The sequence below is a fragment of the Pleurodeles waltl genome, chromosome 5 (genome assembly GCF_031143425.1).
Source record: "Pleurodeles waltl isolate 20211129_DDA chromosome 5, aPleWal1.hap1.20221129, whole genome shotgun sequence".
Classification (NCBI taxonomy): domain Eukaryota; kingdom Metazoa; phylum Chordata; class Amphibia; order Caudata; family Salamandridae; genus Pleurodeles; species Pleurodeles waltl.
The window spans coordinates 1,855,770,260-1,855,783,928 of NC_090444.1; the positions used below are offsets into that span (position 1 = coordinate 1,855,770,260).

At 44.7% G+C, this 13,669-nt stretch overlaps 1 protein-coding gene across 2 annotated transcripts in view; it reads left to right on the forward strand.

The window, feature by feature from the left end:
* AARS2 (alanyl-tRNA synthetase 2, mitochondrial) overlaps positions 1-13,669 on the forward strand; it is a 96,432-nt gene that overhangs the window by 51,137 nt on the left and 31,626 nt on the right. For both annotated transcript variants that reach the window (XM_069236372.1, XM_069236371.1), the window contains exons 11-15: positions 1,266-1,413; positions 2,425-2,594; positions 3,094-3,207; positions 4,711-4,851; positions 13,065-13,202. In XM_069236372.1, coding sequence (XP_069092473.1) covers positions 1,266-1,413; positions 2,425-2,594; positions 3,094-3,207; positions 4,711-4,851; positions 13,065-13,202 — 711 coding nt within the window. The remainder of the gene's footprint in view (positions 1-1,265; positions 1,414-2,424; positions 2,595-3,093; positions 3,208-4,710; positions 4,852-13,064; positions 13,203-13,669) is intronic.

The window sequence follows — 13,669 nt, forward strand, 5'->3', positions numbered from 1 at the left end:
GTGGGGGTCCAGGTGGTGAGTAGGTTGGGGGGTGTGTGTGGTGGGATTGTGTTGGGCGGGTGGAGGTTGCGTGTGGAGGGTGTGTGTGGTATGAAGCTGTTGTGTATGTCCTGGATTTTGCGGTGAAAATGATTTGAGAGGGAGTTGCAGAGGGTTTGTGTGTGTGTGGGGTCTAGGTTGCTGGCTTTGGGTTTGGAGAGCTCTTTGATGATGGTAAATAGTTCTTTGCTGTTTTGGGAGTTGTTGTCAATACGTTCCTTGTAGTGTGCTCTTTTGGTGGTGCGTATGAGTTGGTGGTGGTTGCATGTGGTGGTTTTGAGGGCGGAAAAGTTTGTGGCGGAGGGTTCTTGCCTCCACGTTTTCTCTGCTTTGCGGCATTTGCGTTTGGACTCTTGGGGTTCAGTGGTGAACCATGGGGCGTTCTTGATGTTGGGGGTGGTGATGTTTTTTCTGAGGGGCGCGAGAGAGTCTGCACAGGTGGTGATCCATTTGTTGAGGTTGTGTGCGGCGGTGTTGGGGTCGGTGGTGTTGGGGGGGGGGGTTTGTGACAGTTGGGAGTTCAAGCGCTCTGTGGGGATCTTGTCCCACATGCTGTAGGGGGTGGAGTGTTGGTGGTGGTGTGTGGGTGGTTTGTTGTAGGAGAAGTGGATGCAGTGGTGGTCCGTGCATTGGAGTTTGGTGGTGTGGGTGTAGGTGACGTGTTTGCTTGAGGTGAAAATTGCGTCGAGTGTGTGTGCAGCCGAGTGGGTGGGGGCTGTGACCAGTTGTTTGAGTCCGAGGTTGGTGAGGTTGTCTAGGAGGGAGGAGGCGTTGTGGTCGTGAGGGTTTCCAGGTGAAAGTTGAAGGCACCGAGGTGTATGTAGTCTGTGGAGATGAGAGCGTGTATGCTGATGGCGTCAGCGATGGTGTCGCAGAAGGGGGGGCGTGGTCCTGGGGGCCTGTATACGAGTGTGACTCTGAGGGTGGTGGTGTTGTTGATGTGGATAAGGAAGTGCATGTGTTCTGCGTTGTTGAGGGTGTCGAGGGTGTTGGTGGTGACCTTAATGGTGTCTCTGTGAATGATGGCGATGCCGCCTCCTGGTTTGTTAAGGCAGTCTTTGATGAGGGGTTATCAATGCTGGTGGGAGGTGTGAGAAGCCCACTGTGGGTTAATATACTGGGCCCATTGCTCTGGTTCTGAGGCGTTTCACAACTGTAAAAATAGAAACAAGATGACTCTGCTGTGTGTGCCATCAGCAAAATGTAATGTGTTTGTATTTATGCAGCGTAAATATCAGGCCCAGCAAGCAGAGGAGGAAGGGGGAAGCATGCAGCTGGATGTCCACTCTCTGGCTGAACTGCAGCGAAGAGTCGTGCCCACCACGGATGACTCACTGAAGTATTCCTATGCCCTGGATGCTGACGGGCGATATGGTGAATATCTTTTTTGTAATACAGTGCTCAATTTGTAATGCCCCAGCATTGAAACAAGTTTTGTAGAGTACTGATCTGTTTTCTTTAGCACCATTGGACATGGCTGTATCTATAAGCCAACTGTAGAATGAGATAATTTCTAAAGTGCTGAAGACACCAAGTTCACAAGCACTTGGACTCCTATTTCGAAGTTGTTATAGGGCTGGTGGGCCCTGAAGCTGCAGCGTGTGTTCTCAAGAGCTGCCACGAAAAGAAGAGACCACAAGTGTCTTGTTTGTGGAGTTTGTAACTTCAAGGCCTTGCATATACGTTGTAGCGCTTTGTATTCTGGTTACCGCAATTGGGAATTTATAGTTGTGAAATTAAGAGTCTGAACACAGAGAGGAAAGCACGGATGGTTTAACTTTTCACATCTGACATTGGGCAATTAAAGATATCTGGGCTGGTGATCTAATCCCGCTTGACTTGGGACAGTTGGACCTTTAAGCACTGGATGACCTTTCACACATAGAATGGGCCTCCTTGAGATCTCTGGGCTGGACAAGCTCCTCACACCTGGACAAATTACTAGCTTGGAACCAGGGGATATATTCTCACCTGACACAAAACAGCTGCTGTGAGCCCTCGTTTCTCACTCCAGTGGTCACCATCCAGTATTCCCGGATACCCAGTCCTCTTCTATAGCTTTCCACTGGTGACTAATGCTGACGTAGTCACTCCAGGCCAAGTGTCTTAATACATTCATGCAGGCGATTGTCATGGTCTGTCTCTATGTCTCCTTAAAGGCAATTAACGATGCCCACATTCAGCTGTGGCCATCGCAAGCAATGTATATGAAAACTGACCGAATAGCTTTGCTTGATAGCTTTCTTCTTCTAGTAACTTAATCTTAAGTTTCCTTCTAGCAGAGCACACTTGGTTGAATTAATTTGAATCTCCTTCTTATGAAGTCAACTTCAGAACCCTTCTCTTAACTCTGTACCAATGCATTCTTTTTTCTCATTGCTCTAGTCTTTAGTCCCTGCCAAGCCACTGTTCTCGTCCTCTACAAAGACCAGGCACTACACTCCAAGGTTAAGGAAGGCGAGCGCTGCGGAGTCATCCTGGATCAAACCAATTTCTATGCAGAGCAGGGGGGGCAGGCGCACGATTCAGGGTACTTTATGCGAGTGGAGCAGCAGGTAAGACTCTGTCTCTTCGTAGGCCGGGGAGATGGCAGAGTGTCACTCTAACCTCTTGGAGAGCCCCCTAAAAGCCACTGTCCTTGTTATATATTCTGACTGTAGAATTTTTCAATGATGCCAGAATGTCTTTTCTAGCTTTAGATCTGAAACCTATTCTAAGATCTTTTCATCCTGGTTTACATCTCTTGACACTCTATAATAGAATATAATGAGATTTAGATTTTGGCAGACAGGATATCTGTCACCATTGTGACTGAGTAACACGTCCGCCGAGGTCTAAATCATGCCCTTTGTGTTTCTGAGATCCAGTCCAGAAGGAGCTAAGCATGCATTTTACAATGTTAAGCTTAGATATTGGTTATACTTACAATTCTTTGTTAATTATCAGGATTAGCTCAGCCAATCCCAAGACCTGGACCCACAAACATCCTACGTGGTGAACATGAGTCCTGCAGGAAATTGTTGGCACTACATTTTCCCTCAATCTCCTTTTTAGGATGTTCTGTTCCCAGTGGAGGCCGTTCATGTGGCTGGAGGGTACGTCCTCCATGAAGTGACTGCACCAGACAACTTGCGGGTTGGGGACCGAGTGATGCTCTTTATTGACGAGGTAGGTAAGTCACCAGGAAGTAATTGAATGTAGTGCCACTGGGGCACATATTCTCGCTCTGTCCTGGTCACTGTAGAGGGTTCACCGTTATACATACATACATATATATATATATATATATCAGGCAGTGGACTGTTGCTCAGAGGTTTACAAACAAGTGTATCATTTATACCTTTTTTCAAATTTCCCCGTCATAATTGAATTCAGTTAGTCTGTTAGATGCAAATTTACATGCCTTGCAGTGCCTGCGGTAGTAGAACCCCTTACGTAAAACATGGTGCTCATGTATTTTGCATACTTTGCAGTGCTTTTCGACAGTTAACTCTTTAGATTAAGTTGTACTGATGTATTTTGCTGGCTATTCAAAGGTTCAAGATTACTTTGAGTTACTTTGTGCCCTAGATGAGGAAGTTTTCTGTAGCTAATCCTAGTGTTTTTGTGCTGTCTTCAACACCACCTGCAAACACTGGGAGAAATTGGCATCCCTTTTGTCTGTAGAGTTCCAGCCTGTCCTTGCTTCTTTTGATTATCAAGTAAGGGTGAGAGTGACTCCTCTTCCACCCCTCAAATGTGACACAGCGTTCTCTCGGAAATAGAGTAGACATACATCCGTGGGGGCAGGGGGCTGAGACCTTGAGATCCACCTCCATCGAAGACATGAATGCCCTCGAGCCATGCGTCTGCTGGACTGGCCCTTTAAGGGTCCCCCCATAAAATATTTGTGTGCTTCCCAATGTTTTGGATATAGGACTGGGCCTTTAAGGTCCCCTCCATATTGCCCACTGTCCCTCTGTCTGCGGAACGAGGACTTTGAGTCCCCCCCATAAGATTTATGTACACACTGATATTCTGTGCACAGGACAGGGTTTTTGAGGTTCCCCCATAGAAGAGCCATAAATAGTTCTTATTGTCTCAGGGTGAGTGAAATGGGACTCTAGGGAAGTTAGAAAGTGTCTGTGGCCTTCGGATGAAGCTCTGTGTCTCTCCCTGTGTCTTACCTGTCCTGAAGGTCTCATTCTGCATGCTACTCGCTCTGCCCTCATTTCTTTTATCTGTTTCTCTGCCTGTTTCAGTCATCATTCCACACTCCCACCTTAGCGCAAACCCTCCACATGTCTTTGCTTTTAGTCTCACTTGTGGCAGTGTTTGCCTCCACTCCAGTGTCGGTCACATCAACTCCATCTCATGTCTTCCATTCCCCTCTGCGCCTGTCCTCATTCCATGCCCTCATCGCTGCTCTTGCACCACTCAGCGTATGGCCTGTGTCAGTCATGATTTCACATTCCCTGTATTACACGTGCACTCCTGGTCTCTTCTATCTGGGTTTCACTATTTTTTACCGACCGTCACAATGTTGTTGTCACTACCCTCTCTTTGTCCCCCGCTTCTGAGCCTTCCCTGTGCCTGTCGTAAACCCCTTCCTGTGTAGCTCCCACCCTCTCTGTTTCAGTGCCTGCTCCTGTGGTCTCTGCCTGTGAGTTGACCAAACCTCATTTGTTCCAGGCGCAGCGCTTGTCCTGCATGGTGAAACATACAGCTACCCACCTCCTAAACTTTGCCCTCCGCCAGGTCCTGGGAGGGAGCGCCGAGCAGCGAGGGTCACACGTGGCTGCGGACAGGCTGCGCTTTGATGTCAGCACCAAGGTAAGAAGGATCATTGGTTTTGCAGACCATGAGTGATGGCACAGAACATGCCGGAAGGAAGACGGGTGGCCTGCTGAGCGAGTGGTCTGATGGACATGTAAAAAGGTTAATCGCATCCACACAATCTGTACGAGCAGCGCGGTGAACACAGCACTTTTCAGCAACCGAAAGCGTTCTCATACTTAAACGTCGCCTGCTTTAATGTGGCCGGATCTTCGTAAATATGACTGTAGTAAATGAAGAGTTGGTTAGACTTGCTTAGCGACTGGGTTTACCCTTGATAGAGACAAGGAACTCTTCTATCACGTAGAGAATGTAAATAATCCTCTGCTGAAGGGATAAGTTGACAAAGAAAACCAGAAAGGAGAAAAAGGGTGGCCTGGTAAAATTGGAACACTAACATTGCCTTCGGGAGAAAAGAAGGATAAGTTCTCCTCACCGTCTTGTTTGTGTGAAAAATCAAATACGGCTCAATAGCTGAATGTGACGAATACTGCGAGCTGAGATTATTGCTATTAAAAAGGGAGTCTTCCAGCAAAGATGCTACAATGAACCTTTCTGATTTGGTTTAAAAGGCAGACCCATCAACTTTTGAAAAAAAAAAAAAGCTTCTAAGGAGGATGTGGTGTCATTCATGGAGGACAGATTTTTTTTCAAGCCTTCTAAAAAGTATTTGATGAGAATTGTTTTTTAAATAAGATGTCTGATTTGATCAGAGAGATGTACTTTAATGGAAGAGAAATGCGGCTCTGATTGAGTGAGAAAAGGAATGGGAAAATTGCCTTTTTCTGGCAAGCCGTCTGATTGCAGGATTTCTGTTGGCACCGTAAACAAAACATCTTCCATTAACCAAAGTAGATGAATTCCTTCAGAATGCATGATTGAGGAAGATTCAGATGTCCGTGTCTAATCGCAGGAGTCATGCTGTTGAATTCAAGGATGTCTGGTTCGGATAGAATATCTGGCTCCAAAAGTCTGGTCAAGCACGTTCAGCGTGCAAGGCCTGTTGTGTAGCTTGAAACACATTTGCAACAGATCTGGATACCACACTGCCTCACCAGTCTAGAGCAGTGAGAATCATTGTTGCTTGGCGGTTGAGTTTAGAAATAATTGTGGGTATCAGCGGGAAAGATATAAAGTAATGTCCTTGAGCAGTTAAACAAAAGGGCTTTACCTGTTGAACCTGGTTCCAGAAGCCTGGACGGAAAGTCTTTCACTTTTTTTTTGTTTTGAAGTGTTGTGAAGAGATCTTTTGTGGGATAGCCCACCCCTATCAAGGTTTCATGAAGAAAGTTGTTGGGAACCCATTCCTAATTTTCTTTGTAGAATCCGCTTGGGGAATCGTTTTGTTGACGTACGAATCCCGGCAAGTGTTTAGCCATTATGGAAAGACAAAAAGTGCTTTGTGATTCCAGTGATAGCGGTTTTGGTCTCATGGCCTCTTGCTTGTTAATAGAGTACATGGTCAAGGTGCTGTGCGTTTGAGTAACAATTCTGCTTGTTGCAAAGCCTTGTCAGCTAAACAGTCTTAGCTCCAGGAAATTGATGTGATTTCTCTGACCAATGGCCTTGCACAACCAGAGCTCCTCAATGCGGTCTCCATCCTGGAAGAGCGGCATCTTAGACAATCATCAGAATTGGACGCTCCTATTGGAACAAGACTCCTTGAAGTAGATCTGATCACTTGCTCCCCCAAGAAAAAAATTGGGTTGCATTTGTTGACACGTAGAGTTTATTGTCACAAATGTTCTCTGTCAGATACTTCCAATCTACTAGACATTGCTGGAGCGGTCTCATATCACAATGGAAATGCAAGATGTACGAACACCTACCTCTCTATTGGGTTTGAAGCGTTTAGAAGATGGCATTTCTCCCAGATTGATGATTGCCTTAAAAGAAAACACTTTTACTTGTACTAGCTTCGTTCCCAGATAAGACCGGACCTGAACAGGGGATGTTACGGACTTCTGGGTGTGTCTCTGTAGGACTAGACTGATCAGTGGCAACTTTGTTGTTTGAAAGTCCTTTTCCACTTTTTGTGAGTTGTAAGCCTTCATCAACCAGTTGCCTAGCTATAGGTAAATAAGTATTCCTTAACATTGAAAGTCAGCTTTTACTTTTCCCATGCACTTCGAAAAGGTCTGAGGGTCCAATTTGAAACTGAAAGGAAACACTGCATATTAGCAGTGCATCGTTCATACTATAAACCTATGATAACTCCTCTCCATTTTTTAATTTGGAACATGAAGGTAGCCTTCCTGTAGATCTGCAGCACATGTCCAATTACCTTTCCTGCGGTGAGGGTCGATTTGATGAATGAGTAACCTACAAATGTTTTCCTTCTTAACACTTTGTAATTCAAGGATTTGTCTGCATTGGTTCTTTGGGCCTTCATTCTAAACCAGAAAATATCTTGAGTAGATGCGGCTCACACTGTGAGGGACAGGAACTGGTTCTATTATATTATAAACACAGATATGGTAGCAATGGTGCAACAGATGTTGCTCCTCCCCTAAAGTAGACAGTGATTTTAGCTAGGTAAACGTATAGGTGTTCCACTGATGAAAGCTCTATGCTGCCAACTTAGTGCTAGAAGTTGTGAGAAATGCTCCAACGTAAGCATCAACAAAACAATACCCAGAGCAGAACCATGGTGATCAACAGTCAATGAAAAAGAAATCAGTAAATCTAGTCCAGTCTTACAATACTTCAGTAACACACACCATCAATGTTTTAGTACTTGTAACTCTAAGTTTGTGATCTACTTCATTGTGTGTATATGTCAACAGATTTATATAGAGAATACAGTAAGACCATTAAAGGAGAGAATACAGGAACATTTATGTGGCATTAGGAATCTTAATGAAAGCTACCCGCTTGCCGTGCACTTTAACACACAACATAAAATCTGTGAGCTGGTGAATTTGAAATTTCACGCCACAGAGGTGGCAGCGGAAAATCTCAGAGGAGGTAATGGAACACGAGCACCACAATAGTTACGCAGGAGGGAAACTATCTGGATCACGAAACCTAGAGCGGTGGACCGCGGACTCAATATAGAGCATGAACTGCACACTTTCTTTTATAATCGCTCAGACTGTTCCATCTTTCATAATGTGGATCTAGATGTAGCTTTGCAATGGACAAGTATATATGAACCACACATTTTTTACTGAAATATTATATTTACGTTTTGACATTCTTTGTTTTCCATGCTTTATGGTTTATTATAGTACCTTACCCCCTCTGTCCCAGACGGCAGCGATTGTGGTGGCGCTTTTTAAAGTTATGAATGTCAATCCTACTCAGACTGGTTTTTCACTCCCTATGCATGGCTCCCTCTGGGTCTCTTGCTGTATTCATGATACCTTATTAATATCACATGTCCATGGTGCCTCTGTCTGTGCCGGGTTCCCTGTGTCCTTACCTCTTGACTGCCGATGACCCTTCCACACCGTACCGGTGTCAACAGGGATTTGGTCCTTTTACAGTTACTTCTTGTTATCCTATTTTTTCAAGATACTGTAATCCCTTGGACATGCTGGGAACAGTTAGCATTTTTACTGTTCCACTCCACGCTGAGGTAGCATGCTTGGAACAACTCTTTTTACCAGTTTCATAGTGTACCTAAGGGTTGGGTTTAGAAAGAGATCTTTGGATTATACTGGGAGCATTGGACAAGTCATGAGATGCTCTGTTCCCCGCCTTTTATATTTCATTTTTGGTGACGTCCTTGATTTGGACCCGCGCTGCTTTTTGGTTTTATCTCCATCCTGTTTTTTTGATGTTGTAGTCACGAATATCATTCTGTTCACACTTATGATGTTTACCCCCTTCTGTTACGTGCCTTTGGAGTTTCTACGCTTGGCAACTACGTACACATAGACGGTTGCCTATAACCTACGTTGGGCATTTGTCCCTCTTTGAACCACTCGTTTTAATAGTTATTACATTCTTTCTTATTGGGTAGTAAACTCAAGATGACGTAACTTTTTCCCTCAGTCCTCCCCGCTCCACTTTATTGTTCACCCGTCTGCCTTCTACCTCCACGGTACAGGCTTTTAATAGCTGGAGGAGAAGGCGTGCCTGTTGGCGTCGCAGTGACTTTTTCCCCGTTACCATGTTACTAGGTAAGCCAGATATATTTCTTCGATATGCCAAAAACAGCATTTTTATCCTTTTGCAGCATTCCTTACTTCTTGATGTTATACTTTCTTGTATTCCTCCTACCAGGGCAACAGGAGAACTCATCATGGCCTCTCCATTCCGTTTTTTCATTTGAACCCCGTCCTGACGCACCGTAACGTGTTTGCCAGCTATGCAATGCAGCCATGGTTTTCTCAATGTTGAACCTGGATTCAACTAAATTTTACTGCCCTGCTCGTTCATGTTACATTATTTTTTGTTGTTTTTGACTGTTTCCCAGTAGATCTGATACATGAGCAGTAGCCAGCGACTTGGGTTGAGTGCCTCTTGGTGGCTTCTTTTGCGAGGACTACACAAATTACTATAGCTCACTTCATGACAATATCGAGTTCCAATCAACAACTATTACTTTAAGTAATATAACTTTTTCTCTTTTTTTGTTTTTTTTGTTTTGTCTTTTCTTTTCCTTTTACGACAAAGACTCTGCTGTTTTTCACAATCTGTCCTCACAAGTGGTGATGGCTTGCCCCATTTTCACTATGCCAATACTGTGTGTTCAAGGGTTTGTTATACATGACATTATGGGGGTTATTCCAACTTTGGAGGAAGTGGTAATCCGTCCCAAAAGTGACGGATATACCACCAGCTGTATTACGAGTCCATTATATCCTATGGAACTCGTAATACGGCTGGTGGTAAATCCGTCACATTTGGGACGGATTACCACCTCCTCCAAAGTTGGAATAACCCCCTATATCTCTGGTTTCCTTGAATTTTGATTCGAAATAGATTCCTCTCTGCTGTGGATGTTTCTTTTAAGCTTGCACAAGTGTGACACGTTTGCGGTTTTGGTTTCCGGGTCTATCCTGCTAATTTATTTTTGTGATTCTTTCGTTCATACCTGCCATATAATATTTGATCTCTGCAGCCTTGAAAAAGTCGTCAAAGATGAAACACTTGGCTACCTGTTCATTATGGATTAAAGATCATATTCATCCACTGATTCTTAAGTCTGGACTGGATTTACTGATTTCTTTTTTCATTGACTGTTGATCAACGTGTTCTGCTCTGGGTGTTGTTTTGTTGATGGTTCTATTATATGCTTATTTAGCAGTGAAGATTGTTTCTTCTACAAGGTCGATAGTTGGAATTTCAGAGCCGGTTTTGGTGGAATAAGCAGTGGAGGGGCTTGAAATGCAGAGAGTTCCAATACTTTTCAGTGGTTGGCACCCACTCAGTTTGTGATCTTTCGCTATTCTTCCGTAACGTCTCACGTACTGAAGTGGCTCGATATCGCTCCCCCGATTGAAGTGGCTGACCGAGGGAGGAAGAGGGAAAAGTGATTGATGATTACTCAAGTGCTGCCTCTGTGAAGTGTTGGGTGACTGAGGTTGAGCTAAAATGCCCCTTTGGTAAGGGTGCCTTTGGCCTGGTTGACTGAGACGTTGTTGACGAGGCTGATCGCTCCAACAAGGAGATTGAACCCTCTAAGGATGATAACGCTGGTTTCGGGGACTATACTCTGACTTTAATGCTTTCTTCTCAAGACCCACTGCTTGTAGGGTTGCAGCCTCATTCTTCATACTCCCAATTTCTTCAGTGGAAAAAACGTGGGAGTTTGAGAATTTTCAGCTGCTTGTCAGGTTTCAAGGTGGGGAAGCAGAACCAGGAAGAAGGGCACAGAATGATGCCATGGAAATTGCCAGATACAGCCAGCTCCACCAAATCAACAGTGGCACAGACTGCTTGGTTTGAGATGAGTAAAGGTCTATGCTTCATCATATTAATACCTTTCCTACGATGTTTCAGTAGGTCTTCGGGGAGAGATTGAAGTCCTTCCATGAGTTCCTGTCCATAGCAGCCTAGTAGAGCAGTTGCACTAGTTGTCTTTTGTGCAGTGGCTGAAATACCAAATATTTTCTTTCCGCCACATCCATCTTCTCGCTCTCTTTGTTGGGTAGAGCTGATGTCTTTGGTCTTGGGTGGTGATGCGTGCCTCCTTCTCACAGCCTAGGTGATAGCAGAGTCAGGGTTGGGATCATACCTTGTAAAATCCATATCCTGCTGAGGAAGTATATATTTATTAAGCAGACATGGACTACTGCGACCGGTGTTAGGAATTTGTCCTCTGCAGTCTCTAACAGATCTAGTACCAGCAGATGGGGGAGTGTATCAGTGTATGAGGACCACGAGTCCAACGAGCGCGAGTGAGAGCAAGAAGCAGATGGTGACCTGATTCTTCTACGCTTCTTTGATGTTTGTGGAGACTCTGAACCCCTCATTGGAGACTGATGTGTCTTGGGACTGCTTGGAGACAATCTAGGTGTCAAAGGTAAACCTCTAATCAGAGACATCCAGGTCTGTCTTTAAACTATCCTCTGGGAACGCGGGTGATTTAGTGGATGATTCTCAAAGTTGATTTGGACAACATCTACCAGTGTGCCAATGATGTTAGCACCATAGGTGAATGATGGTCAAATAGACAGAGAGAATCACTATTGAAGAAGACACCATAATGCACCTTAAGGGCTTTGGTATCGATGACTTTGTGCTTTGGAAACAGTGTTTGGACATCAGTCCCTTTCACAGCAGAGAGCAGGTAAGGGCCTATGTTAGTGTTAGAATATTTCACGGTCTGCGAGAACTCTGACAGGAAGTACATTGATGATATCTTTTTTCCCTCAAAGTCCAGTGCCCTCACAGTCTTGTGAGCGCCATTGTTGATATATTTTGACAGAATTTGCATCTTTGACAGAATATGACAAGCACGCCTCACACCCTTGGTGTGGATCAGTGGCACCCTTCTTCCTTCCTGAAGAGGGGCACTTCACAAATAAGGAGGGCATCCGGACTGAAAAATCTTGAGGAAAAGACCAAAAATCGGTTCACTCAAAGTTTTTGTTTCAGGATCTCACTTGCACTCCTCATGAGCTCTGAAATGGTCCAGTGTTTGGAAGAATCATTCAGCTTTGGTGTAGGCTTCCTAAGGAGAGATCCCTGCAGATCACAGCCAATTGAAGCCCAGAGAGAGAACATGCAAGACGCATTTCATTGATTTCATGAGTACAATGTCCAGAAATGTCCACTGAATTAGAGTGCAGATGTACGTTTTCATCACTTTATCCATTTATTTGAAATGGTTCTTACAGGGGAACCAATTTGGATCATATAATGTGTATATTTTGTTTCTTATGTCCTTGGTTAAATAACAAACTGTTATTAGATGCAAGCGGGCTCATAGACTCTGGTCAGGTCCTGCAGGATGTGCCGTATTTTGCAGTCAGTAGCCCTTGGGTTCCTGTATCAGCTAGTGTGTATGTTGAGATGACGGACATTAAAACAAGAAGCACCAGAAAGAAGGGCTTCACCTCTGAGAAAGCCATACTGTAAATCTCCACAAGGGGCTCCCTACGCTGGTGACATAAGTGCAAAGATATTGATCCCAAAGTCTTCATCGCCCATTTATTTTTGGGACCTGATGCATTGACTAGACGGAGGGCCAGATGTAGATATTGGCAGACGAGTTACTCGGTCACAATGGTGACGGATAGCCCGTCTACCGAAATCTAAATCCCATAGGATAGAATGGGATTTAGATTTTGCGGACAGAGTATCTGTCATCATTGTGACGGAGTAACTTGTCCACCAATATCTAAATCAGGCCCTTAGTCTGAGGTTTAAGACAGAGCTGGAGTTCATCGTTACCCGTGTGTGTGCTGTACTCTGCCGAGAGTGCCAGAGGCTGAGACTGCCAGGGTAGGAAGTGTGTTAGCTATAGAGAGCTGGTCTTGCCTCTGGCTATGTGCGCTAAGTCTTTAAATGGATAGAGTGTTGTTAATGGTTGGCGTGTATGCTCACCCACCACTCTTCTGTTACTCTGTTTCTCATGTTCTTGGTTTGTTGTCTTAATTTCGGTGTTTCTTTCCTGTCTCCTGAGACATTGCCTGATAATTAAAGTGCATCAGTTCAACACTTCAGCCCTTCCTCTTGGAAGCTTCTTCCACCTTTAAATGGCAAAACAATACATGCCTTAGAAATTCTTCATCTGAGCTCTCATCTTTCTCCAGGCTGCAGTGACCCCTCAGCAGCTCCAGGAAGTAGAACGTGCAATCCAGGAAGTGATCCGGAGGAACAAGGTCATCCACACCGCAGAGGTGCCGGTGAAGCTGGCGGACAGCATTGTGGGGCTCCGGAAGGTGGATGAGGTAAGGAAGGAGTAGTTCTTAAAGCCTAGCACCCCCACATTTATTTATGCTTAGTTTCTTCTACAATGCACACAGCAGGCCCACTGGGAACAAATCGAAACCACCGAAGGCTCATTTAAGGTTGAGTGGTAACAGGAGATCCTCGAAGTTGTGGAGCAAGTGCTAAGTCCTGAAGAGAAGATACATCTTATCGAGATTCTGGAAAATTTAATGGGAATGATATATTTATTTTGTCTTGTTGGGGGGGGGGGGGGGGGGGGAGGTGTGGACCCGACCAATAACTAAATATAGAGTTTAAATTGAAGTGCCGTGCTGGAAACATACCATTCTCCTCTGCCCATAATATGCAGGCTAAGGGCATATGCCTTGAGATGTGTTAGAAACAGCCTTGTGTTCATAAAAGTAGTCTTCAAGATGCAGCGCTGTGAGACCTCGCTTTGCTACGAAGAAACACTGTTTGGAGCTCA